Genomic DNA, 27,907 nt, shown 5'->3' with positions numbered 1-27,907 from the left:
AGTGTATAAAAATGCAGCTCCATCCAGGGAAATGAGATTGCGTTTGGGTGTCCCAGAGCCAGGTTCTGTTTCTTACACAATCGCTCCTCTTTTTTACGTTGCTTTCTGCAAAGACCCCAGCTACGCAGCTTCGCTCGTGCAACGCCTCACGGCATTGCTTGCATACTCTGAGCAGAAAGGGGCATCGTTTCCCCGGCTGAGCTTGCAGCAGAGCAGCTCTGCGTGCTCCTGGCCCTGAGGGACGTGAGAGCCCCATGACAGCCGCAAGCCAAGTGCTCGCCGCAAGCCCCACACGTAGCACCTCTAGCCCACTGCCCAGGAGAAACCTGCACCACAGGCACGAAGGACACAGTTTTACATCCACCTCTAATTGCTAGAGAAAGCCTAATGGAAGACAGCTCACAGTCATAGTGGAGGATTGCGCTGGGTGCAACACAGAGCTGCTGACTGTTTTGCAGGAGGGCACTTGGGAGTTTGCACAGCTGAGGAATTGGGGTCCCCCATCTGCCCCCCACATCCTGACCCCGACAGAGCCCAGTACCCTCTCAGCACACCCACACAGACAGCTGGCCCTGCAGGGACCAGCACCTTCTCCTGCACTGCAGGACAGGCCAACCCATCTGGGCACGGGGAGCCGTGCAGAAGGACAAACCCACGCTCTTCGCTTTCCATGCACAACTCTCCCGTGGCAGGCAGGAAGGTACATTTAAAGCTTGAGACAAGGCAATGAAATTATAAAACGGCCTGTCTTTTCTAGAGATATTGCCTCAGGCACATCCTGCATTGCCACAAAGTAAAACAGCTTCAAGTTTTCTTAGAAATACAACCACCATCAAGCAGTAAATCTATCTTCCACCACGCATCTCCTCATGAATCTCAGAGCCGAACAGCCTTCACCCGATCCATCTCCCGCTAATGAGAGTCACGCTTGTCCTCCACGGGAGCAGGTACAACATCATGTCACAGCAGCCTCTGGATCACCAACCCAAGGAGCGAACACTCAATCATCCCCCAGCCTCGACCACAGAGGGGAGAGCAGGGCACCGGCAGTATCAATCTCCCATCCTTTTTGGCATCAACCAATCTAACAACTTTTTCTATCTAAGCTTTAATTTGGCTTTCTCTTTGTGAGCCCTAAGCCATTTCCCATCATGTCAAATAGAAGTGACAAATAACCACACATCTCTCCACTACGCTGAAGTGTCAGGCTATGGTATATCCAGAAATCCCAGGTGTCCAAGTTTAGGCCACTATAATTTTGCTTCACTTTTGTCTTTTTTTTTTTTTCTTTTCTCCCCCCCCCCCCCCCCCCCCCCCCCCCCCATATTTTTACAGCTGCCCACTAATCAGAGGGAGAAGGGACAGGTATTCCTGATGAGGCCATCTATTCCCTGAGGCGATTAGTGTGAAGTAATCCAGTCAGTAATATTATATTTGTCCTGAGCTGTACTCTCCCGTAGGAGTTCTTAAAAACAGCTGCTAAAGGCCAGAAGTCAGCTAGATTCAGTAAGCGGTGGGTCTGAGTGGCTGCTTGTTTAGGGAAGAAACCTCCCACCGAAGCACCAGGGCAAGAGAAACAAGCTTGTGGCAAAAGAACAACTCCAGAACTCAAAATTCCTACGGCACATACTGCTTCAGTGATATGTATATAAATAGTGACTTTCTATTTTAGGGTTAAATCATTAGTAGCAGTGACATGTTACAAGCCTTTTGCGCTATTTTTTGACTAGTGAGAGCATTCCTTTGCAATTGGAAGACAAAATGAGTGCAGAAGGTAATAAAATATATCTTATTGAAAACTTCACCAAGAAGTGACATGTTTAAGATTTTTGATTAGTTGTACAGAAACTAACTGTGAAACTCTATAGACACTTAAAGGTATTCACAAGATTTTTTTATATACTTTTACAGTAGTGCTCTTACATTTCCTGATAAAAATATAGGCCACCAGGATCATTTTTGTAATAAAGGTTATAACAAAAAAAAAAAATCCACTGTTTCATTTCTAGATTTCAAAGAACACTTAGTTTTCCCCTCATTTAAAATGAAATGCTATGTACTCACTGCGAATAGCACAATACTCCACAAAAGTGGACTTTATTGTATACTCTGTTCTTGGAGGATCTCCAGACCTTACAGCTCCAGCCTGGAGGCCTTAACTGAAGTTAAGTGAAGCTGCTTTTCAGTTCAGTCTTGTTACAGGACAACTCTAATGTCAGATCCTTACATTCCATGGTTTTCTCAGGGAGACAACATTGAGGCTGGATAAAATTAAGAACTTCAGCATCTGAACATGCAGCTCCCTAAGATAATGAAGCGATGGGCGAACTGAAAGCATATCAATGCAAGAATATTTGTGGTTAATGAGTTTTATGCAGGTACTATTACTAGAATGCTTCTTTAAATGAAAGCTACAATTCACGACTGTCCTTGTATGAGGCCCAAATTATGGTAGATTCAAAGTCACATTCCCTGTGAGCCTCAAAGCCTGATTTTCTTCACTATCCAACAGTATAAAACTCCAACAAACATTGCATTCAAATCCTCATAACTCCAAAATCCACATATGTAGAGTTGCTATAGCAACTGTCATCTCAAGCCTTCCCAGGGGAGAAAATAAATGAGTGTCCTACCTGGTTAATCGGTATTTGTGTTACAGAGAATTGAAGGGTAACTTAGTTTCACCAAAAAATAGAACATATACTGAAGTGCTACCGTCTTAATGTGACATTATTTAATCTGAATAAGAATTCACTTTGCATGTGCCTTCAAATTATAGTATTTATGTAACATTCAACAAAATAAGTAAAAATGTTGCTGCCAACTATACCTGACTTACCCTGTTTATTGTTTTGAATAAAAAGGGTGTTAAAAAAAAAAGGGAAACGAGAAGGAAGGTGGCAGAGTAAATGAGATTAAGAACTTCAAATTTCACAGAGGTTGTATTACAATAAAAAAAAACCCCACAACCAAAGGTGCATGCAATCTCTATGCAAAAAGTTGATGAAAGAGGATGACTGTATGGTCAACTTTTTCTTATTTCTCTTCATCCAGGATGAATACAGCTCCCAACCAGGAAGACCACACTGGCTGAGAAACCAGCATCACTCACTCAGAGTCGTGATTATAACTTGAAAAAAAGTCCTGAAAATAATTCAAGAAAAAATCCCATTTGGAGAATATATTCAGGAGCATGTTGACAGTTATTACTAGCTTGTAGACACATCCAGAAATGTATTATTTTAATCTTAGCAATTACTAAATAAAAGTAATCACAGCTACGAGGCAGTAAAATCTCTGTGAAATATAAAAATATAACGATGACATATCACTCTATATTAGTTCAATGACATAATTTGAGAAAATAAGGTCTTAGGGGAATATTCAACATACACAACTACATCTGTACATAGTTAAAGAGAACAGATACGGACTTCAAACCTGTGGAGACAAGGGTTTCTTTCAGTCTAACAGTTATAGCTCTGGCAAGTTTCCAAATTGCACTCCTCCTCCAAAATCTGAAGGGCACGCGCCCAGGAAGCCGTACATCTGTACGCTCCGATCAGCAATGCCATCAGTCTGAGTAAAACACCAAACATACTCGTAGAGTAACACAAAGCAGTGTTAGGGTTTGGGCAAGCGAAGCACCCAAGTGGATTCTGGCATGCCTGCTTACATAAAGCAGATTGATGTTCAGGTTTGCCATTGAAGTGATCTAATTTTTCAGTATTACATTCTAGGGATTCAGGAAATTTAATTTGAGCAACAGCATATATATATGGTAATACTAAATAACCATAGGAGAATAAAATAGCTTGTGATGTCATAGTCCTTCATAATGAGAGCTAAACATTGTTAGAGGAAAGGGAGAACACAGTGGCAAGAAAAAACCCCACCCTAACCGAGGCTTATTTAACACAAACCAACAGGCAATTCCTCCTGTCCTATTAATCTCCGTACACCACCACCAATATACCCGAATTCAATGTTTCCATGGTCTCCTATCGCATCCTTCCTGTGTAAATTTTTTTTAAAAGAAGAGATTATTTCCAAAAGCTCACTTTAAATTCAGGATGTGCTTTTTATCTTCACTACCTTTCTAGGAGATTCTCCTGCAGACAAGGAGAAGGAGAGGGATGAAGCCCCTCTGGGATGGCTACCGTTTCTTTAGGCTTTGCCACCAGACTGCGAGGAGGCTCTGCTGCAAGTCTTTGCCACCAAGCGCTGGTGAGCAGGGACCCCAGGGCCAGGGCCAGACTGTTGGACAGACAGCCTTATGGACAGACAGCCTAACAGACATAGCTGCTGCGTGTTGGCGCCGTCAGAGGACGGTGAAGGCGAGTTTCTGTCTGTGTTGCTGCTGAAGGCACTGACTGAGGGTGCCATGCACGGGTCTGGAAAGCATACTGCTATCCGTCTGTCTTTTAATGTTCACTTAATTATAAATACAACTATGCTACACGACAAAGGCTAAAAAAATGGTAATAAGAAGTATTGAAAAGTATTGTTTTCTCTAACAATAAATTGACTTCTACATGCTGGAAAAGTAAACCAGTATTTTAAGAATTCTACATATCACATTGACTTAACTGCAGATGCTTTTTCCCCTTCACTTTGCTTTTACCATAAAAGTATTGCCTCTGGAAATCAGCAATGGTGTAAGTTTTAAAAATATTTACATTTTGAGAGAGACTAATAATAACAAAGCAAACTATTACTGCTATCTATGAAGTGCTGTTTCCAAGACATGTTAGAGCATATTCCATGCTCTGCCATGCTGTTGCGCTTTACAGTATCTGTAAAAGGAAAACAATAAAAATAATCCAAGAAATAAAAACATGTGACTCTGTGAAACCAGGTTAATCTCAGATACATCTCCCAATGCTCAAGCAGGAGTGTGACGCCAAGGGAAGAGTCCTCCCGGGGCAGAAGCAAACATGGCATCCCCGCACGCAGGGATGGGGCACGAGGACTTGGCCCCAAACTGCTGGCCCTGACCAGCCCCTGTGATCCCCTACTGCAGTGTCCTGCCTCTGGAAATGGGTTAAAATCAGAAATGGATAATCAAAGGAAAAGCAGATGAACAACCAGCCAAGGGGCTGCAGGGACTAATTACTCTCCAGTGCAGGGCTGCGTGGGGCAGGGTGTGAGGGTCCCCACGCCATCCACATCCCTTCCCATCCTTTCACTTTGGTACTCTAAAATTTTGACTCAATTTGGCTTATTGATTTAGCCGTGCCTCGCCTGACCTTACAGAGCAATCTGTGCTCTTTTCAAGTGCCACTTCATATTGACTCTGCCGTGAAGCTATGACTCCTATAATTGGTTTAACAGCTCTTTGAGGCCACTTTGTTTCTGATAAGATACCCACATATCTGCAGAGAATTTAAAATAGATTTGTTGTCAAAAACTATTACACCAGGAGTGTAAAAGCAGTGTTTCATCCCTACAGTGCTCTCCAAATATTCAGGTTAACAAGCTGAGCATCCCCAAGGCAGGAGCTGGGCAGCCGGTGGGGATGGATATCATCCTGTCCTCAGCCCCAGAAACCCACTGACCCTTCAGCTGATGATGGTTTTGATCATTAGGAGCTGCTCAGAGTTGAACAGTAAGTGACTCCCTCTTCTCTGTGGGGACTCCTCTCTGTATTTAGTGGCTTTCTACCAAATACATACTAAAGGCTCTTTCTCATCCAAAGACATGGCACAATTCCAGCCCTCAGTACTGTGTCTTGGTCCTCAAAGGTTACATCAGCATTTTAGAATATATACTAATGGCTATAGAAAAACACAAAAACCCCCACCCCAAAACAGAACCTCCAAAATCTAGACAACAGCAGTGACTCCCAGGTATGGAGCAACTGCTATGTGACCATTGCATCAAAGCCAAAGAAACTCAAAGAAAGGTAAAATGTGCTAAGGACAACGATATTCCACATCCACCGGGAAACGACATGCTGCATTACCAAACTAAGCCTATAAATTATAACTGCCCATGTGTTTTCTGAATTTTTAGATAGCAGACAAAGAAACTGGCTGAGTAAATGCAAGCTGTGAAAAGGTCAGGAATCCGCTTTTTCCATGTGCTACCTCCCATACACCTGATGTTTTATCTCCATCCTGTAGCACAAACTCTGATATCTGGCCTTCCTCAAACCACACCGCCTCGCTCCAGTCTGCTGCAAATGCTATTGCTTGAATTATTTGCCTTTTATGAATTACTTGCAGCATACTTCTAGTTCTTTTTTTGCTGTTGTTGTTGTTGTTGTTATTTTCTACACTGAACAAGGCAGGTATTTTCAATATGCTTTCCACCAAACAACATTATGCTTGTATTTATTGATAAAATAAAATATATCCATATGATGGAAATCACAACATTGTATATAACACCATTTTTCAGTTTAAAAGATTGCATTGCATGAGATTTTCAGCAGGTGCAATTTCCATTTCAGCAAAGACCTGTGTGGCTAAGCTTAAGCACAGTATTTTCCAGAGAAAATATCTGACAGGAAATCACTAGCAATCACCAAAAAGTACAATCCCCCCACCCCCACTCAAAAAAAAAGAGACAGAAAAGAAAGCAAAGCAGCCAAGCAACTGCAGCTCGATCTCTGTGTAGGGAGAAAAACCCCAGCAGCCAGGCCACAGGTATAGCCCTTGGATTTGGCACAGCACAGGGCTCCAACGTGCTACAGCCAATGTCTGCCAACGCCGTGGGCTGGGGGAGCTGGGCAGCCCCTCTCTAGGGACGGCATGTAAACACCTTCATGCACATTGCACGTGTGCCCATTGCACAGGTATGACCACACTGGGTGGTTTGTTGGACAAAACCTAACAGCTTTCCATCCAAGGAACTGCAAGAAGCCCCAGCAGCAGGTGAGGAGCTTGGGCTGTGACGGCCAGCATATACTGAAGTCCCCTGTCCACAACGTCCCCTCACCAGGGCTGCACCAAGCAGAAGCAGCCAGTGCCACCGGCTCTGCGTCACGGTGTGGGGCCTTCCCCAGGCGGGAGCACAGCCAAGCTAAGGGCCATCTCCTTTGTCCAGTACCGTCTCCTGTGCTCAGCGTGAAATTGAGCTAATCATCATCTCTTTTGCTGTCCTACATGAATTTGTACAAGAATCTTATGCTTTCAAAGAAGTACAGGGTAATGCAGCTCTATGACTACATGGAAACCTAAAGCTTTTGCCAGTAAATGATTTTGAAAGCTGTCAGCAGCCTTTGAAATTTTTCAGGTCTTTCTATCATTGGTTAAATCTTTGCAGACAACCGTTTAAAGCACTTCATCCTGGTCACCTGCAGACCGAAAGCATTCCCAGGCAGGGAGCACAAAAGCTGCACTGTACTCCCTGCATCACACCAAAGTTACCAATGGGCCCAACTGTGTTTAAAGCCGCTTACACTGTTTCTTATCTCTCCCTCAGAAGGGAGAGCAGAGGTTTCTGAAGCATTTGTAAGACTTGCAGACCTCCTTAATTCCCTTTAGGGATGCAATGGCTGCCTGTAAAGCCCATGGCAGAGGTGAGATGATACTTGAAAACAGTCTCTGCTTCCTCCTGCATGATCCCCTCTTCCACTGGCAAACTGAGGCCAAAACAACGCAAATCTCTGGACAACCAACCTTCTGAATTGCAAAGAACAAAGCTCTGGTGCAGGCACCTTCCTATGGAAGAGACTTGTAGCCAAAGCATCGACCTGCCTGAGTGATACCGCTGTCTTCCTGCAATTTTATTTCAATAACCCTTAAGTTTAACAACTGCAAATTTGGAAATTATATCCCTGGCGCAAAATGAGATATGTTAGCTGGGATCTGAAATTTGGTCACCCATTTAAAAGATGCAATAATTTTATCCACAGCAGGGAGCTTGCCCAAGTCTTGTGTTAAGTTGTGTCTTGTCTTGTATCGCGTTGACACAGCGCTGAGGGATCTGGTGTAGTTGGGAACTGTCAGTGTTAGGTTAATGGTTGGACTAGATGATCTTCAAGGTCTTTTCCAACCTTGATGATTCTGTGAAACAATAAATGTTAAATGAAGATAAAGGCAAAAAAAAGGAGCAAGAAGCCAAAGGTCTTTCCTGCACAGGGAGGGTTGGCTTCAGTAAGTTGGGATAACTGACAGTACGCTACTAAATCCATGCAGTATCTGTGGGAGAGCATTTGAGGTGAGGTCAGTGATGCCTGGATTCAGCTGGAGTATACTGCAGGTAAGGAGACACAGCTGTGGTTTCCTCCAGGCTGGGGAAGTAGATGGGGTCAGGGCTGGGGAGGTAAAACAGTCTGACAGCAGCTCAGGACAGCCTAATATTCTAATTTCTCCCTAAACACTAGGCTTGCAGGTATTAGCTGTAATTTCAGAGTGGTTTGGCAATCTCCAAACGAGTTTCAGAGAGAAGTAAAACCAGATCTCTGTCACTGAGCACAACCTGGAGCCACTTGGGCAGCAGCAGGAATGTGCCAAAGGGGCCTGAGACTCAGGAGGTAGTTGGCATTGCAATGCTCAGTCACTCACAGCTTGATTCAGCCCTACGCGTTGTAACAGTAGATCAGTTTTTCAACTCTTGAATACTTTTTACTCAAAACACAGAGAACAACCAAGGCTCTCTCTCCCTTTTAAAATACTTTAAATGCAAATCTGCAAAGGTTTTTTCTTGGTAATAGACCTTCCAACAACGTTTTGGACAAGGAATTGTATTGTCCTCTGGCTGTTTATTATAGCCTGCTTTCTCCAATAAATCCCCACCAATAAATATAATGAGAAGAAGGAAGTGACTTTCTCCTTGCTCTTTTGTGTGAGTCAAAGGAGAGGCTGCTGACGCTTGTACCTAAACCATCACAGCATCAGCTGCAACACGCTGGGTTGGGATCCCAGCTAACTGCTGGTCCCAGCAGAGCTGATTTGACATATTTACAAAGAGCACTTTAAACCTGATTTCTGTTGGCAGCAAAGCGCAAAGCTGACCAAGTTCTGCATCTCTTCCCACAGAAGCCTGCTCTGATTACCTGGGCGTATTTCCCCAAGCTGCTGGTGTGTGAGCAGCTGCGAGTATGGGATGGAGGTGATGTGCACTTGAGCCCTGCGACAGACACACCACACGCTCCTCTGCAGCATCTGAAGCCTCTCAAAGCCAATGGGAATCTTTTAATTGAGTCTGATGGCACTTTGCAATAATTCATTTTTCTAACAATCCAACTAATGGATTAATTAGATCTTGATGTTTGGATGCTTTTTCTTAAGTCACATAAGTGTAACATTTTGGACTGGCTTTTGGTGAACAAACTCCATGGGCTTACATGGACCTCACTTATGAAGAGAAGCAACCTGGCATTCACTCCAGAACTCTGGCTATAGCCATGACCTATAGGGTAAGTCGACCTCGGCTAGTTTAAAAATAACCCATGCAGAATGCAGTGTCAGTCCAGTCTCAGCAGCTGGAGCTCAGGACAATTTACCTTGCAGTGTAAATGTGTCCTGAGGCTGCTATTTGTGAAGCAGAACACTCATCAGACCATGCACTGCCCTCAGTGATGAACTCCAGAAGCACAGGAGTCTAGCTGACTATTTTTGACAGGTTTTTTTGCTTACATCTTGTATTCAAAATGATTTAGTTGAGAGATGCCTCTTTCTGGACAATATGACAGCTAATTCCCACTTACCCTACTGAAAAGATACAATCGAAATGGATGCAACAATAAAACTAATGGCTAATATGATTGCTATTGATCATTTGCCAGTTTATCAAATGAATAGCCCACTAGCTAAATGGGGAAGGAAAATAGTACTATGTATTGCACATGTCTCAGTAATGAGCTAACTGGATAGCTCATTTTGAAATCTATGTAAAGCTGAACATCAGTACGTAGTTTACAACTGCAATGAATCCTGATACATCAGATGCATGTTTGTTCATTCCCACCTACCTTTTCGGCTGACTGGGCAGTGCCAAAAAATATTGGAATGAAGGCAAGCCATACTATACAGGTAGTGTACATAGTGAATCCAATGGGTTTAGCTTCATTAAAATTCTCTGGGACACCCCGAGTCTTGATGGCATACACAGTACACGTAACCATCAGAAGAATGCTATAACCCAAGGAACAAATGATTTGTAGATCCGTAATGTCACATTTGAGAACGCCTCTGGCTTGATCAGGGTTCATAGTTTTCTGCTCATCGTAATCTATGATTATGTTGGGTGGGTCAACTGCAAACCAAATAAAGACACCTAAAAGCTGAACAGATATCAAACTCGACGTGATCGCCAGCTGCGATGTGGGGCTTATAAGCCTGGGTGCAGTCACTGACTTTTTGCCCTGTTCAAATATGCGGTAGATGCGGTTTGTTTTAGTTAACAGGGCTGCATAGCTGATGCACATCCCCAGGCCCAAGAAGATACGCCGGAAGGAGCACACTGCAACGTTTGGTTTGGCGATCATCAGAAACGTGATTATGTAGCACAGAAATATCCCTGTTAACAGGACGTAGCTGAGTTCCCTCCCAGAAGCCCGGACAATGGGAGTGTCGTTATATCTGATGAACGTTGCCATGACAAAAATGGTGGCAATAATTCCCAGCATAGCCAAGAAGACAGGTATCACAGCCCAGGGTGAGTGCCACTCCAGTTTGACGATGGGTATCGAACGGCAGCCCGTTCGGTTCTCGTTGGGCCGCTCGTTGTAGGAGCAGAGCAGGCAAGTCACCTCATCAGCCTGGTACTGGTAGCCGTCGCAGAGCTCGCAGTGCCAGCAGCATGGCATCCCCTTCACCATCTTCTTCCTCTCACCCGGCTTGCAAGGCAGGCTGCAGACTGAGGACGGGACTTCACGCACTCCTTTGCCCCACTGCATTTCATCAATCTACAAGACATGTGAAATAAGAAGAGGCTGGTTATTTAGACGTTACTGTCAGACAACCAGGGTGGGAACAGAAGGGGGGAGCACCAATGGGGAACCTGCACCAGGAAAAACGAAATGGATAAACTTTATATGTGGTAGACTCCTGGAAAAGCACCAGGAATCATACATGCTACTGTCTTTGCATGAGACTCTAATGCATGACTGTATTTATTGCCTTCATTTTTCATTTTTATTAGTAGTTAATTCTGGTGAAATAACACACAACATCAGATAAAACAGTAGAGTGTAAACCTCTTGTTTCATGAAAATTAGTAAGAACACTGCAATGGTCTGAGGGAAGGCAGGAGTTACATTCACAAAACTGCTTTCCATGCATCTAGAGCTCGGGGCTTCTTATCGAGACCAGAATAAGAGATCTTCCTTCTTGGAACTATTACTGACCAGGTTAACATTTAAAATGAGGTGGAAATGTGTCTTATATAGGGCATGGAATCAGTGAGCACGTGGCAAGATCTGCAGTATGAGCCATGTAAGAAATATGAAGGACAAAGAAAACAGTCATCAATGAAAAATGCAATAATCAGATAGTATTTCATTTCAAAGTCACATTCCGCTTTGAAATACCATACGTGCTTCTGGGAATGCAAATTATAAATGATTATATTAAATAAATGGAAAGCCTCACTTGTTCTGCAGTGTTAATAACCCTAAACTCCAAAATACACGCACAAAAGCTCCCAAGTACTGCAGCAAATTAGACTCACAAATCATTTCAAAATATTCCAGACTAAAGCCACTAACCAGGTTTCAAGAACAAGGGAGGTTTAGCTTTGGAGCTGCCTGAAATAGTCCAGACTGGAACCACTGGGAAGGTCCTGACATTCCCAGTGCCAATTCACTGCACCAGTTACCAACTCAGCTGCCCAGCAAAATTTCAGTGGCTCCCATATCTGCTCTGCGTGTTTGTACGTATGACTTTTCCAAATATAAATCCCGATCTCCTGGGATAGATGTGAATAAGTGTTACTAAAAAAAAACATTTCAGCTTTTTTTAGGTTACTTAAATGCTTACAATCTCTGCTATTTTCCCTACAAATAAAAAATTCAAAGCGAGTTTCTTGAATCAGCTGTCTTGACTATTAATGTATACAAGCAGACTGGGGTTTGCAAGTCTTAAATTGAAGGATTAAATTGCACTTTTCTAATTTAATTCAAAATAGATTCTGTATCATCTTCATTTCATATATTTGAAAAAAAAAAAAACCAAACCCAAACCTGAAGTCACACACTGCTCAAATACTATACTACCATGAGTCTCTGCTGTGAATGTTGTAAAAATAATCCCTCAGTAACAGATATTCTAGAGGTCTGCCACTGCTTGAGAAACTTCATTAACATTCAATATTCACAATTTATTCTGAAAATAAAAAAATAAAAGAAGATCCATGAGCTCTTCTTTCATATGGTGCTGAGCTGAAGGTATGTAGCCTTACAGAAGCCAAAGGAGCACTGATGATAAAGGAGAATACAAAGACCCATTTAATTGCACTGGTAGATGGTAGTTTGGTCTTACTGGAGGCTCTTACAAGGAGTGAGGAAATTAATTTCTATGCCCAACTCTGTCACTGCTCCAACTAGTAAAGACTAGCAAGTCCTTTACAAACCTGGAATTGAGTTCCCAGGTTGTACACATCCCTCACAAGGGAGCTGGAGTAAGGTGGGAAGTGTCCATGTAACTCACTTGTTGCGGAGGCGTGACAAATGATGTTAGCCAGGAGCAGAACCAAGGAGATGGTGAGTAAAGAGAACCAGGACCAAGATTTCTGACCCATTAAAGCAGGTGTGAAAAATTTCATGACATTTCCTTAAGAAACCAGCTGACTGACAGTTTGCCTCTTCTTTTACTCTGCTGAATCACTGATTTGTATCTTGCCCTTTTAAAAGGTAGACTGAGACAGGGTAACCATAACTTACCTGGGTTGCACAGCTAGAAAGTGAGACACATCGATCCAGTCTGGAGCCTCCATTTTCTATCACAACTATTAAACATAGAAGTTACTTGACACCCTTTTTACAGCATGTGTTGATATGAAATGGGAAAGACATCCTAACTGCATGGATTTTGACCCAGTCTGCAGTGATGAAAGGATTTTCACCAATTTTCTGAATGCTAATATCTCACAGAACCACAGAATTATTAATGTGTTATCATATCTCCACCTTCCCCTTATGACTACAAAGGATAAATTTCCATATTCTCAAATGTATTCCATGGCATTGCTGGGCAGTTGGGAAAGCCTAAAGGTACTTTATTCTGTGCAGATACTGTTTCTAAAGAGATAAATAGAAGATCAGAGAAAATTATGGAAAGTCCTTTTTCTGGTCTCCTGGGATGACACCATGATAACTGTGTATCACTGGCCTTAGAAAGATTTGCAGCGCTCTGCTACTTCTGGCAAGAAAATTAATGATGAAAACTGCCTGTCAGGTAAACCACCTAGCACTGGAGCCTGGCATTGGGAGATGAGAATCTGAGTCAAACGAGAAACACTTTCCCCATGCGGAAAAGAATATTTTTGAAAAAAATTTCATCTTTGAAATAAATTATTGTTTCTTAACTCCTTCAGAAATACAAACAAAAGCAGTAAAATGTTCATCTGTGTATTTGGCTGCTTTAGGATTGAATAATTGTGCCAGATGCACTTTTTTTCCATCCCCTTTTACCCCCCTCCCTTCTTCCAGCTTTTACTGTAGTTTCCTTGAAATAATTTAGCTTTTGAAAACCTGGATCTAAACAAGACTTCTATTGTGGTAAGTAATTGCTATATTCAGACATTTCTTGCATTTAGTTAAATCTAAACCTGCTTCTATTCAATTACTTTTTCCCAGTATTTTTAGTCTCTATGAACTGGAAACCACTTACTTAAAGATTTTGCTAAGTTCAGTTTCAGGATTGGGATCATAAAGTTCCGATAAAACAGCAAGGATAACTTTTGTCCACAACTACAGTAAGAGGGCCTTCAACAAAAACAGAATAGCAGAGCATTTCATTCAGGAGCAGGAGCCGCAGGGCTGGTTTGGTCGCTTCTTTCTTAACATGTCTGTGGGACGTGGCCATGGCGCAGCCCCCTGCTGCCTCCTGCCCGAGCTCTCACTGATGGCAAACTGGCAGCGGGAACTTCCGAGCAGCGTTTGGGGATGCAAACCACAGAAAACAGAGCTACAGGCTGCCACGACAAGTCTAAACTTCTTGCACATTACTTCCTATTTTTAAAGGAGAGATGCAACAGAAGCAAAATGGCTTTGAGGATAATGATTTCCAAGACCGTTGCTTGAATATGCAACGAACCTTACCTGCCAGGATTCAAAACTAAACCATATCTATTGAAAACATAGATGACAAAATTAACTAGAGAAATGGCAGATCCAGCACTCAGGAGGTTTATGCTTTTTTGCTGACCCTGCCTCCAGGCCAGTTTGATCAACTTGGCCAAGGCACTTCATGTATTTTTTTCTTCCATTTCCCCACCTCTAAGCTGGAGGTACTGTTAATTATATTTATAACACAGACCTATAAAAAATCTCTGAGATCCATGGAGGAGTGCTATACACTTACAAATCCTACATTTCTATAAGCAAACATAACAAACTCTTATCCCATAATCAAAAAGTGATTATCTGAAAATGCTAATCATAATCTAGAAAGCAGTAAGTAAACAATTTCATAAATCATGAGAAAGTATTCTTGCAATTAATAAAAAATTCACTTTTTTATGTAGAACCTTCCATTGCAGTCATATATAGAAATAGCACAGAGAGTATTAGGGAACTTATTTTTCCCAAACCAACACTGCTTACAGATGTAGCCAGATGTACCCACAGCTATCCAACAATTTTGCATCTTGAACTTAGCACTTGACCAAGTCAGTACTGAGGGGCACGATGGGCTCCTCCCCTACAATTCTGCTAGATTTGGGAAGGATGAGAAACCTAGACTGCACTCGATGCTGCAGACACGTGTTGCATGATATCAAAAATCACATATCTACCCATCCACTTACCATCTTGTTAATCGGCACATCTTCAACAGTCTAACGTGCAAACTGATGCTATTATAGTTCATCCCACTGATGATTTGATCTGATAAATGGGAATCCCCCACCCCACAACTGGTTCATTTCAGGACATTCAAAACAACTGATGAAAAAAGAACTTCAAAATTGGCCATGCTTCATCGTACTTGGATCCAGTAGAGCTGCTATGTTACAGCAGGGCACTGTGTCTTGCCCTGCCACCATAGTTCAGAGGGGAAAAAAAACAAAACCCAAAAGCAAACAAACAAGACCACAAAAAAAAAAAAAAAAAAAAAGCCCCCTCCCAGATCCTGTGCCTTCCCCACAACCGCAGGGCAATGCAGCATCTGTCTTGGTTAGGGGTTAACTTTCGTTTTTTTCCCCAAGCTCTCCCAACTCCTACATATCACCCAGTTCATAAATGCCTCGAGCTAGAGGGATGGGTTCCACTTCCAATATAAATTCTCATTATGTTCACTACAGAACAAACATTAACAAGAAATGCTTAGTCTGTCTCATAAGGCCTAACATAATTGTTCATTTTAATGAATAAAGTAACTCAATATATGTGTATAATTTAAACATCGCTGCTTCCTTTCTCACCACCACAAACATTTCTGTAATAAGCTAGTTGTTCTGATCTAAATTGTTTCATGCAATGTTTGATTAAAATAAAAATCAGTACAAAAATAATTACATTAGTGATAATTAACCTACTCGGGGAAAAAAATAGCCATGTTCCCCAATACAATTTTCATAACAACTGTGCCATTAATTTCACAGACACATTAGAAAACGATTGCGGAGGAATGTGCTCAGATTTATTGCCACCTTACAGATTGCTTTTAGACTCCAGTTACTAAGTCAGCAGTTCAAACAGTTTTTGTATATTCAACTTTACAGATAGCAATATTTGCATGACTTAGCTCTTAGGGCTTAGCTATTAATGTCTTGTAATTAGTTTCTAAATCCAGGGCTTTAACATGATAATGGTTTTAAGCTAAGAATATGTCAATAACACACAGTCAACAGAGCCTTCTGCAAAATATCAACTACAATCCCTTCAATAGATAACGGCAATGATAAACCAAACTACTAGTGAAGGATGCAAAAGCTACTCCAATGACTTGCCCAGACACTCCAAATAAGGTGTTTCACCTCATACTGTAACTTATTTTAATTTCACTGCCTGCAGGAGACTGACAGAAAAGCCTTGAAATGAACGTGGAGCCTGCAAGGTGACGGAGGAAAAAAATCCCAATAGTTTTTGCTTGTGACGTACAAATCACCACATTCTAAGCTGTGCAGACTTAATGCATTTTCAGGATAGCGCAAAAAATCCCCAGAAACTACAACACTGCTATTTAAACAGAATGACTGTGTTTGCAGCAGCAGGGCACCAGCTCGGGGAAACCAGTGCATCCCTTCCCTGCAGGGACCAACACCGTGGTCCCACCACAGCCCCTCTGCAGGACTCAGCTTGGGAGTCATCCTCACAACCTGGGTTAAGAGGATCCTCTCAGAGCCAGTTGGAGCCCAGTTACACCCCAGCACCCCGAAATGCTGTAAAAACTGAGCTCGGGTCCTGCTCTTTAATTTTTTTCCTGTTTTCTTGGTTTAAATCAAAGTCAAAATCCAGCTACTTCAAAGCAGCTTTTTGCATCTGTGCAGGGCAGAAGTAGGACACGTTAACCAGCAGCCCCCAAACCCCAGAGTCTAAACCTGATCCCCAGCTGCTGTAGGAACAATTCTGCTGGGATGGGGGTGCAGAGCCCAGGCACCCCTGCTCCCTACAGAAACCTGGTCTGGAGCTCTGCGGCTCACCCCTGCCTCATGACAGCTTTCTTCCCCCCCGCCCTTTCCTTCCCCCCCCCCCCCCCTACTTTCTGTGCTGTTCCACGGGAACACTTCATCAGTGAGACAGAGCATGAGCCCAGCACTGCCTCCCTCCTGACGCCAGAGACCACGCAGTTTGTGTTAGCAAGTGTTTTTAGGTGTCTTGGGACACTTCAAAAGAAGGCTACTTCAGAGGAAAAGCAAAAATCTCCTAAGTTTTCCTGCTCTGCTGCATTAATTATCTTAAACCACTCCAATCTATCTTCCTTATAAGCAGAATTTAAATGTCCTTATGTATTTTTTTCTACTGGTTTCGCCTATTGCTGCCCTTCTTGTTTCTGCTGCAGGAACAGACAGTGTCCTGTCCATAAACACACAAAGGACAAGCAAATCACAACTTTCTAATTGAAGGTGATGAAAACTTACCACTTCACAAAGTCTTCCAGCCAAAAAACCTGCAATTTTTCATTGGCAGCACAAATCAGAAACATTGTCAGGAAATCGTGACAACATTCCCATATTGCCAGACCTTCATATTCAGACCTGATGATTCAGACACCTATTAATGAGCAAAATGTCCCAGGATCGGTCTCACCCAGGAACCCCACAGCTCCACTTTCTTCCTCTCATTAATGTTGTGACAGCTCCTGGGAAGCCCCAGCATGGGCTGTGTGACACATGTGGAAAATATCTTTCCTTAAAGCTTTTGGAAGACACAGGACTGGCTTCCACATTTACTCCTGTGCAAGGAGGACGGGGCAGCTCGGCAGGGGAAGCCTGGTACCCCGGGCAGCACTGGGGGATGCGGGGATGCCATCAGACCTGCCCGAGGATGCTGGGTTTGCATCCCTAGCGCCTTCTGAGCTGACACATCAGTGTTTCACTGGGTAAATGGTGGAGGCTTAAAAGGAAAGACTGGAGATCAGTCTTTTTCCCTAGTAAGAAAACTCTAATTTCATTTAACACCTTTAATACCTGCAGGTGCACTGGGAGAGGCTCCCTCCCGCTCCACTCTTCTCACACTGAATGTTCAGCTGTGTGCTACCTGTCATGGCTAAAAATTCCCCTGGCACCAGTTCTTGCCACCTAGAGTAAAGGCCAGTTGGTATTTGGGTACAGGTATAAAAATCTGCATAGCATCTGCATTACATTTTATTCAACAAATTAAATTAATTGTCATTTAAACTTCAACATCACTTCTGTTCCTACACTGTAATTCCTTATTGGTGATCTCATAATAAGCAGTTCTTAACCTACATATAAACCTCATTTATTTTTCTCATCCCTTTCCTGATGTTACTTTTTCTTTCATTTAATATTTGTCATCACTTTCTACCAATCTTACCTGCTTTAAGGACACCAGAAGCAGGTTACACTGAGCACTTGTAATAGAATCTTTAATGAGATCCAAAGGCTATTTGTTCTACATTAAACCAGGGACATTTTTAGCACAACAGCGATGTAGAGAAAAATGCTTAATCTACAATTTTTGCAAAAATGCTTATTATCATACATTTCTGTTGACACACAGTAAAACTGAAAATTAATTATTTTAATGCTTTTACATCTGACTACAGCTTCATGTTGTCTTCTCACTAATGTAAGGGGATGGACCATGCATCTTCACTATTCATCCTGCATCCCCTGCATAATTTTTTTTAATTAAAAAAGATCACGTACTTCCAAATGTGCATTTATAATACACAATCCTTATCTGTTTAAACTGATAGGTTAGAGCAAATCTATCTTCTGAAAGCAGAGGTAATCTAAGACAATTTTTCATCCTTAAGTGGCTTAGAATTAGAGGATCAGTCATCAGCCCCAAGCCAAGGACCCAATGACAGGGTGTTCAGGGGCTTATGCACCTTTGTGCTGTGCCCAGCATTTCATGTCCAGCACCTCTCATTGTCAAAAGAGAATCCAGTCTAATAGTCATCTTCCGTATTTCACAAAATAGACTAAGCTCATAGTGCTCTTAATATTTTACATGCAGAAAATAACATCTCCCCCATGGGGAGCAACACTGCCATTCTTACATGCTTGGCTTAAATTCAGAATATCATGTATTCATTTGAAAATTAATAAAACCAGCCCTTGTTGTCTATCGCTGTTCATTCTGCTGCAGTCGCTTTTTCCCCCTCAACCAACAACAGACAGTTTTAGGAGAAGGTTTGGTCTTCAAGTGTTTTCTTTCAATTCTTGCTACAACCTAGCACAGTGTAATCCTGTGTAGCATAGATTACCTGATTTTTTTTGCTTTTTTTGAAGGATGCTCTAAAAGTATCCATTGTGGGGGGGAGGGGGAAAGCAAAGCCTATTGCATGGCATTAAGGGGATGTTTACACATCAGATTTCAGCTTCATAGGAGGAAAGCGACAGCTCACCGTGGGACCAGCCCAGAATGCCTTAATCAAATGACACTCCCCCTGATTTCCACTGGAGCTTTTCCTTAGTGAGAAATGATGCATCAGTGTTTAATTATACTACAGATCACCTTGAAATCACCAGCAGATTACTCAAGGGACACAGCTATGAGGGAGAATTTACCCTAAAAAATGCTAACAACATTCAAACTTTTTCTGGAGGAAGATCTAACTAATGTGGTGCAGGGATTATGAAAAATAATAACCTCTTTTTAGTTCAGTACTGATTCATACTGTATGGACCACAGACAAGTAATCTGTCAATGCTGAAGTTTGTCATTGTCAGAAGCCCTGCAAGTCCATTCATCAGGTGCCTTACCTGACTCCCAGGAAGCTTCAGTTCTTTCCTGGCTCAATTCCCACATTTCTGTCAGCCCCCCGAGCCAGGACCACACTCACTAGGATGCTCCATGAGACTTGTCAAAGGAACTCTCTATCGAGTACACGGAAAGGGTGATTTTTCAAAGTCCTCTAGCTTGGCCTGATGAAGATGGATTTTAATGGCCATAACCAAAGGCAGCTCCTTGCCATGAAGGTCTGCGCCTATCCTTGATTCAGACCAGCACTCCTCCATTACTCGGAAAAATCATAATTTTTTTTCTAGATCGACTCTCAGAAACAGGTAGGTATTTTTGACATTTTTTTCAAATGTTTCAAAAAATATTCCTCTCAGATGTCTGTAGAGAGGAAAGATCAATGATTTAAGATTGGCAGTGACAGACAGAACTGAAAGCATCAGACATTTTTTACTAATAAGTGATACAATAGCCTTCACTCACAGCAGTGTCTGAGAGCTGATTATACAAGCAAGATGATAAGCACTGTGCCTCAGCAGCCCTAAGGCATAAAGGTATGCAAAATAAGCAGCACTCAAAGTAAAAGTGTTTCTGCATAGCTCTTTACACATACTGTTTTTAGTTCACCTTTACAAACAAACTTGCTAAGTCAGGACTCTTTCTTTGATTCAATATACAGAGCTAAATATTCTAGGAGAGGATCACCCTTTTTCATCATTTGATATTTATATTAGTTTAAATATATAATTTAACTAATGGGCCAGATGAGAATCCCTGAAGAAAACAAAAACGAAGTTAACTATGTTGTGCAGACAGCAAGGTATGTATGTGCTTTACTCAGGGGACACAAAAACCTGCAATCTCAAGGCTGACATCCTGCCATTCCCCTCTTATGTGACATTTTATCCAAAGAACGCCCCTTAGTGCTAGATGCAGAGTCACTCCAACCTTTCACATCTGCATCTTCAGAAAAGACATCAGGAGAAATGTGCCGTAGGTGCACTAACGTACAGTCCAGCACACTGCTCTCACTTGTAAGCCATGCTCCCAGAAACCTCAATCCACTGTGCTGGAAAAGAGCAAAACGCCACAAACTGCTGACACTTACTCAAACTTCTGTGAAGGGACGCTCAGGGACTGTCACATTTCTGGCTCTGAATCCAGTCCTGGGGGCTGAACCAAGCTCAGTAATTCACCAAACTAGTCTGAATTTCATTACCATCAGCCTTGTCACACAGCTGCATCGAACTTCACATGCATCGGCCTCGTTTGGGAGCTCACGTCATACAGCATTTACAGCACGAAGGAGATGTGAGCAACACCCACTGCACACTCACGGCCAGAGTTCATTTTACTTCTTTAAAACGATCAATCTGCCAGCTACAGATTTCTTAGAAAAACTAATTGTAGGATGTGGGTCAAAAATAGTGACATCTTGACACAGATTATACTCCTGAAGAGAAGTGGGTATGCTTCTTCCTGATTAACGACTGCACAAACTCTGAGTAGGAATTAGGATTTCGACTCAGAGGTATTTAAAGCAGATGTGCCTACATATATTCACAGGAATTTATGCAAAGCATTCCATTAAACAATATTAAGCTCTTTTAAAAAGCTGTATGTTTTTAGCAGATGGGACCAGGAGCAGGGTGGTTGTGCCATTTGGCAAAGCTCTGAGGTGTCGTCACTGGCAGAACTCAAAAGCCACGATTTCAGCCTGAACAAACGTCCTCTCATCTCACTGCTCATAACCTTTTGCCAACTCCTGATGTTTCTCTTGTCATATGTAAGGAGATAAAATTCTGCTTAATTAAAGGAGCAATTTACAGCTTGTCTGGTTGCTAACTGGGACAATGAAAGCAGACCTATGGAAATAGTAGCCTGGACACCCCTCTCAAGCATTTAATGCTTTTTGGCATAAGCTAGCTTGTCCTTTAGAGTCACGATCTTCAGTGAAATACAGCTGAAAATGAAGCTTGGCACATCTGATGGACAAGAACCGTCTGCAGTGAGGAACATGCTCCTTCACACCAACAACAGGTCACTGTGCCCAGATGACCACAGCACTGCCCCTTAACCCACCTCTGGGTCTGCCCAGCACTCAGCACCTGTTACTGGAGAGATGAAGCACCAGACTGCGTTGTGTCCCAACCACCCCGCACACATCACACACCGGGATCTCAACAGGAGTGGTCGGATCGCAACGGGATTCATAGACACTGTGATGCAAAACAAAAATGGAAAAGATGAAAGATTTCCTTTCAAAGTGAGGCAACCCAGTTATGTACTTACGTAAGAAAAAACGGTTCAGTATTTTACTATTTACTACTCTGGTGGAAAGAGCATTAACAAAGTTCCTCTCAATCAAAGATATTTCAGATCTTTACTTTCTTCTGCTTTTCAGGTTGGTTGGATAAGTTTGCATGAATGTTATTTCAATCATACCCATGTTGCAGCTGGAATTTAAAGAAACAGATGTCATGAACTATACAGTAAATAAATAGATAAGGCTACCTTTTGTATGACTCCTAACGGAGAAGGCTAAAATGGTCTAGCCAACTCCCAAGCTGCTTTCCATCCAAAGATCTTAGAGTGGCACACAAACGCAGCAGTACGCAATAAATAGGACGAAGGCCACTATCAGTTATACTAAAGCCATGGCACAACGAGATGAGAGGCCAAAGCCACCACCACCCAGCTTTTAGCATGTGTCCACTGACTCTACCAGACCTTCCCATGCATCTGTAGTTCTGTACTCGCTCAGTGCCCGTCCTACAGGACCGAGACTGAATGGTTTCATTGTGCAGGATGACAAGAAACGTGCAATCCAAAGTACCAAGCATGTAAGATATAGTTCAACATTAGGGCAAAGCAATTGCTTACCATTTAAGCAGTCAAAATTGAATGTTCAAATGCTTGTTTAACATGTTCATAATGCTCAACAATTGGCAAGTTTAAGTCCTAAATAACAAGCCTGAATGACAATGGCACATTTAGAAGCAAACCCAGGAATTCTGATTTTTTTCCCTGAAAGCTCCTTTTCTGAGCTATTTTTCATGGTACAGTCATGAGTTGACCTTACTCAAGTTTTGAGAAAAGGATTATCCCTTTATGTTTGTTTATCTCTGCTTATGAGCTAATAACTTCTTTTTTCCTGTTATTTACAATTGTGAAAAAGGAATACATCTGCCAAATCTGATATACTACTTTCAAAACGGAAAGGGTAATAACTAGAGATGTACCAAATGGCATGTGTGTAATTTGGATAGCATTTATCTTGAAGTGCCTGCCAACTCAAAATGCTTTAGTTTATTTATCCTACTAATTCCCAAGCTGATTCAAAGACCAGTATTTGCTAGTCAAATTATTTGGTCCCAGTTTTCCCTTTTTAAAGAATCGGCATCAATGGTACAGTAATTTTCTCATCGTGTCTAGCATACATGACATAATGACACATAGGCCGGGGAAGCAAGATGAAAGAAATACAAAATTCTGAATGAAACTCAGTACCTAACTCATTTAGGCTCTAATTGGATTGCTGCAGCATTATTAAAACTGTTAAATTATCTTGCTCAGATTATACTCAGTCTATCGGGTCCTAAAAAAACTGTAGATCGTACACAGAAAATTAGGGTTGGCCAATGGGACTTTAATTAAACTTCACTTGGGGCCACTCTTCCATCAACGTTGCAGTGATGCCTCGCTGAAACCAAGTGGGGAGAGGAAGAGGGAAGTGGTGCGGTTGTGATGGGCGGTTGCTGCAGGGGAAGGCGGCCAAGGGATGATGCTGGCCACTGCTTGTGCTCCAAAAGCTGTGTGGGACACTAGTCTGGTCAGCACAGAACTGGCATGTCACAGCAGGGTAGACAGACAAAACAGAAAAACCCAGCAGCATAGGTTGAAATCGAAGATAATTCCATGGATTTAATATCTAAATTAATACTGGCCCTCCAATCACACCCTGCCTAAAATGATAATGGTATTGGTCTAGTTGAAATTCTACTAGAATTCTGCAAAAACATTCAGAGGGTTCTTTTAAAGTAACTTTGCAAAGCTAAGGAATTTTGTGCCTCATCACATTTTTGCATACTAAAGCAATAATAACACAACACGTTGCCTCCCTTTCCATCTCTTTGAAAAGTAGAAGAAGGACTGGAACTGGTATCTTATTCCCTCCGGTTGAGTGCCCTAAGTATTTAACTGTAAGACATACTCTCAGTCATGCGCCTTCCTTCCAGGGCAGTGGATTTTCCTCCCCACGAACAGGGAAATGCGTTCAGTAAAATCATGGAGAGCATCCTGGGGCGCTCCCCTCTCACAGGGAACGGGGGGCAGCGGGGAGATGGGATTCACACCCTGCCAGGGGGGGACCTTGTGTAAAGCTCCCATGTCCTGAATGAACTCATAAGTCATGTAATGGTGATCGAGGAGAAAAGCCTGCACCACCTTTTCCAATTGTATTTTTGAGAGGAAAAGGGACCCAAGATCTGCTTTTGCAAAAGGGAAGTTTAAGGCTGTACTACCCTTCACCAGTCAGTCTAAAGGACAGGCATTACAAGAATGGAATAAAATGCCTAATTATAGTTACCACTGGGAGCTGGATGCTCAGATGCTACTTTTAATGGTCGAATACATATCCTCCACACCATTAAAAGGTGCAATTAACAAGTAAACAAGGTTGTTTCATGGGAATCATTTAACACAGCATTTTCATATAAAATGTACATTTTCAGATTAGTGGAAGAAGAAACAAATAAAAAAAGGAAAACAAAGCAAATAAAGGCTTCCCCTCAAGTTTTAAGAGCAGGCTAAAGACCCTTTGCAGCTGTTTATTTGGGGCGATTATTGCCTATCATGTGAATGATTAGCTTGAGACACATTAAAATTCACGCTATATATCCGATATTATAGTCTTGCTGCAAACCACATTAATTTTCTACAGAAATCAGTATTTAGGGACATTTAAAAACTGAATATTTTTGACCCACTCAATACACGTTCTCTGTCAGGAACCTTTATGCTTTGCTTAAATGTTGGAAACTCATAAGGACTGTTCACATGGTCTGGATGTGTGCAGAGCTTTTAAAATACCCTTTATGGGATTTCTTTCTCCCCTCTAAAGCAAACAGGCACAATATTATGCAATCATCATAATTTCTGCTCTACTATCCTTGGCACTTGTATCAGTATGGTAGCAAAATTTCATTTTGCAAAACACAGCTGGATTATGTTCTGGACCTACAAAAATAGCTTTAAGGCAATAGTTCCCGTATCTGTTAATACAATGCATTAAAAAATTTTACATGCAAATTTGATAAATAAAAATGGAGACAAGCGAGCAAGTCTTTGGCTGCTGCTAATAGTCCCAGGACTACTGGCGTAACTGGAGGATCCCAGCCCACACCTGCTGAGGATTTTCCGAACTAAAATCTCAGGCAGGTAAAAGTCCCAAAGTCTTATAATCCCGCTCACCACTCTGACTTCCAGGTTTTACAGATGGAAAGCATGCCTCAGTTTTCGAAACATGAGCATCTCAACAGAAACCACTGTGTATTTCATTCGACCTCTTCATGCAAGCATAACAACAAATTTTTTTTTTTTGCAATTTGTGTCAGGATGCATCATTGATTTGCACCTCCCTGGAAGATTTTGCTAGAATAGCTTAACAACCAGCCCTCCACATGCCTTGTGGTGGAATGCGGGTGCTCTGCCTGCAGTATGTCCCATCAGGTCCCCAATGGCCCCCAGCTGCATCCAGATCCTCTGGAATGGGAACGCCAGGCAATCCCAATACCCAGAGACAGTGATATTAAAAAACACCTTCCACTACACCAGAGAAACTGCAAGAGGAAGTATAAAGTGGATAATAAAGGAGACATCAAAGAAAGAGACATGGTGGCTGTCCTGCTGGGCTTGCTAGACTTGAACCTCCATGCTACCATCCACTGCCTCCAGGACAAAAGATTACACTTAGTTTACAAAGGAAAAGACAAAACTTAAATGCATTTGATCTAGAAGCAGAAATTCAATCACTATTTTGCTAATACTTCTCGGATTCTCCCTCTTTTCCACGCGGAGCCTTGGCTTGCCATTGACTGCCGTGCTAATCTCACGTCACCATGTACCTTCGGCCTGCAATTCATGGACTTAAACAGAGATAATATTTTCCATTAAGCTTCCTCTGCCAGGGCGAGGATGAGATGCAAACATAAAAGCTGGTACAACGTCTCTAAGCCACTGGAGGTGACCCATGACAGAAAGCATAACTCCTTCAGCACGACTGCAAGAGCGGCCACATCACATGGTCAGAGCCAACCCATGCTGTAGCTATACAGCAGGAGGTGTGGAGGGTCCTGCTGGACTGCAACAAGGTGGGAGAAAGATGGAAAAGTTTGGCAAAAACCACAGCTAAAGACCATAGTGGATCCAACTAGAAACCTGAGTTTTCTACTGGATTACCTGACAGGTATTTGCAAAATTTGCATGCTGTTGGACAAGTTGTTGTATACTGTTTTTCACTCTGAGCAATAGAAGAGTAGCTGCTTGGTGAGCAGAACAGCTTTGTTGCACATATGTGGTGTTTTTCTCTACATAGCTGGGTGAATTTCTCCAAACACAACAAAGCACATCGGTCATTGAAAAGCATCTTTCCATTTTCAGGTATTACAAAAAGAATATTACACCCTCAATAACACACAAACTGACATTATTACTCCTGCCAAAAGCAACCAAACCTGTTAATTACCCATAAAATATCCCAGCAAAGTATTTGCTCTTGAACATATTTGCTGACAAAAATACATTAGCCTTGTAAAAAAGTATTTAAGAAGTGATGTGTAGGAGCAAAAACATCACCTACTTTAAAACCGGTGATTTATTTTTTGACCTTCTATTTCTTATGTTACTCATTCTCAGAGCATAGTGTGCCTGCCTACAGGCTCAGGGACACTTAAGAGAACAACACAGGATGAAGTAAATTCTGAAGTTGCTGAGTCTTCTGCTACGTAATTTTTTTCCATTATAGCTTTTATGAGCTCCTTACATTTCTGGTATTTTCCTATCTTTGAAAAGATACGTAATACATCTTAGATATTCTCTCAACCTGGTTTCTCTTAGCATTTATATCCCTACAAACATTTTACCTTGTGACATTCTCAGACTTTGAGGAAAATGATACCAATGCTCAGAGTTGCCAAAAGCTGATATAGCTTAATTCACTTTGCTTTGCTTAAGGTAGTACAGCTCACACGGTATACACTACTGCCTAGGCAAAATGGGTCAATAACAAAGAGGAAATGACATTTCACATCTTTAATTTCAAGTCTGAGCTGGTTTTCAGAGTGAGGTGTAAGATTTAACTATTGCGTTCCTACTTTTATATAGCAAAAATCTATATATAAAGCTCAACTCACTGCATAACCTTTTGTTTTAAAAAAACCCCAGTTTTCTTGATTTTTAAGTGTGGCAAATAAGAGACAGGAAAGGCATCCACACTGGTCTGGCTCTTTTCTTTGTGGATTAATTTCTAATCCTGCAGACGGTGGTGACCAAGGGCTGCGGGTACTCATTCTCCTGGATGGTTCTGTTAGGCTGTTCACCCCCAACCTTATCAAAGCCTCCTAACGCTTGAATTCTCTAAGTTACTTTCCCCACACCACAAACAGCCACCCTGGCAGGATTTCCAATTCACTTCACACAAGGCCTTGCTGCAGAATGTCTGCACAGGGCTCCCACCCAGGTACCTGCTGCTGTGGCACACGTTCCGACTACGTGCCAGTGTTACATAGTCCTCAGCTCTCTACTGCATGTATGCTGACGCTAATGCAGTCAACACTGTGCTGCTCTCAAGATTTTCTGGTTTAATTTGGCATTACGTGCTAAATGTTTGGCACAAGTGTATTGAAGGACACAGTCTGAGATTCTCCAGATTACAACATGGACTGCCTAAGACTTTTTTCAAAGAAAGCACAGGTACGAATGTGATTATCTGCATTTATTGATGATTTGCAATGAGTTGTTTAGCTCTCTTCTGGGGTACAAAAGAACTCCTGGTTGATTCACATAGTTACTATCATATATTTGGAGGTTGTGCCCTTATCTGAATAAAAATTATTTCAGCAGCCGTTTCTAAAGCTGATGCGTCAAAACCATCTGCAGTACTACAAACCGCATCAGTTTTATTCCAAGAGCACTTACCAAGTTGGGCTGTAATCACAGCTTGTGAACAGGACCTACGTGGTTTCAGTCCTGCTGCCTGTTAGTGTACAGTTTGGAGACCTGATGGAGGACTAAGGAATTAGCATATGGTCATTCAGCGGGCCAGTGGTTTGAAAAATTCCCTTCCAGTTGGCTGAAAGTTAATTCTGTAAGTTAAGATAATTAAAGGTGTTCATGCCGGTCATGGTTGACATGAGCAATGAA

At 42.1% G+C, this 27,907-nt stretch overlaps 1 protein-coding gene across 3 annotated transcripts in view; it reads right to left on the bottom strand.

The window, feature by feature from the left end:
• GRM7 (glutamate metabotropic receptor 7) overlaps nucleotides 1–27,907 on the bottom strand; it is a 309,207-nt gene that overhangs the window by 59,465 nt on the left and 221,835 nt on the right. For all 3 annotated transcript variants that reach the window (XM_074879219.1, XM_074879222.1, XM_074879221.1), the window contains exon 8: nucleotides 9,923–10,858. In XM_074879219.1, coding sequence (XP_074735320.1) covers nucleotides 9,923–10,858 — 936 coding nt within the window. The remainder of the gene's footprint in view (nucleotides 1–9,922; nucleotides 10,859–27,907) is intronic.

The sequence above is a fragment of the Strix uralensis genome, chromosome 10 (assembly GCF_047716275.1).
Source record: "Strix uralensis isolate ZFMK-TIS-50842 chromosome 10, bStrUra1, whole genome shotgun sequence".
NCBI lineage: Eukaryota > Metazoa > Chordata > Aves > Strigiformes > Strigidae > Strix > Strix uralensis.
This window is presented reverse-complemented; position numbering and strand designations above follow the sequence as displayed.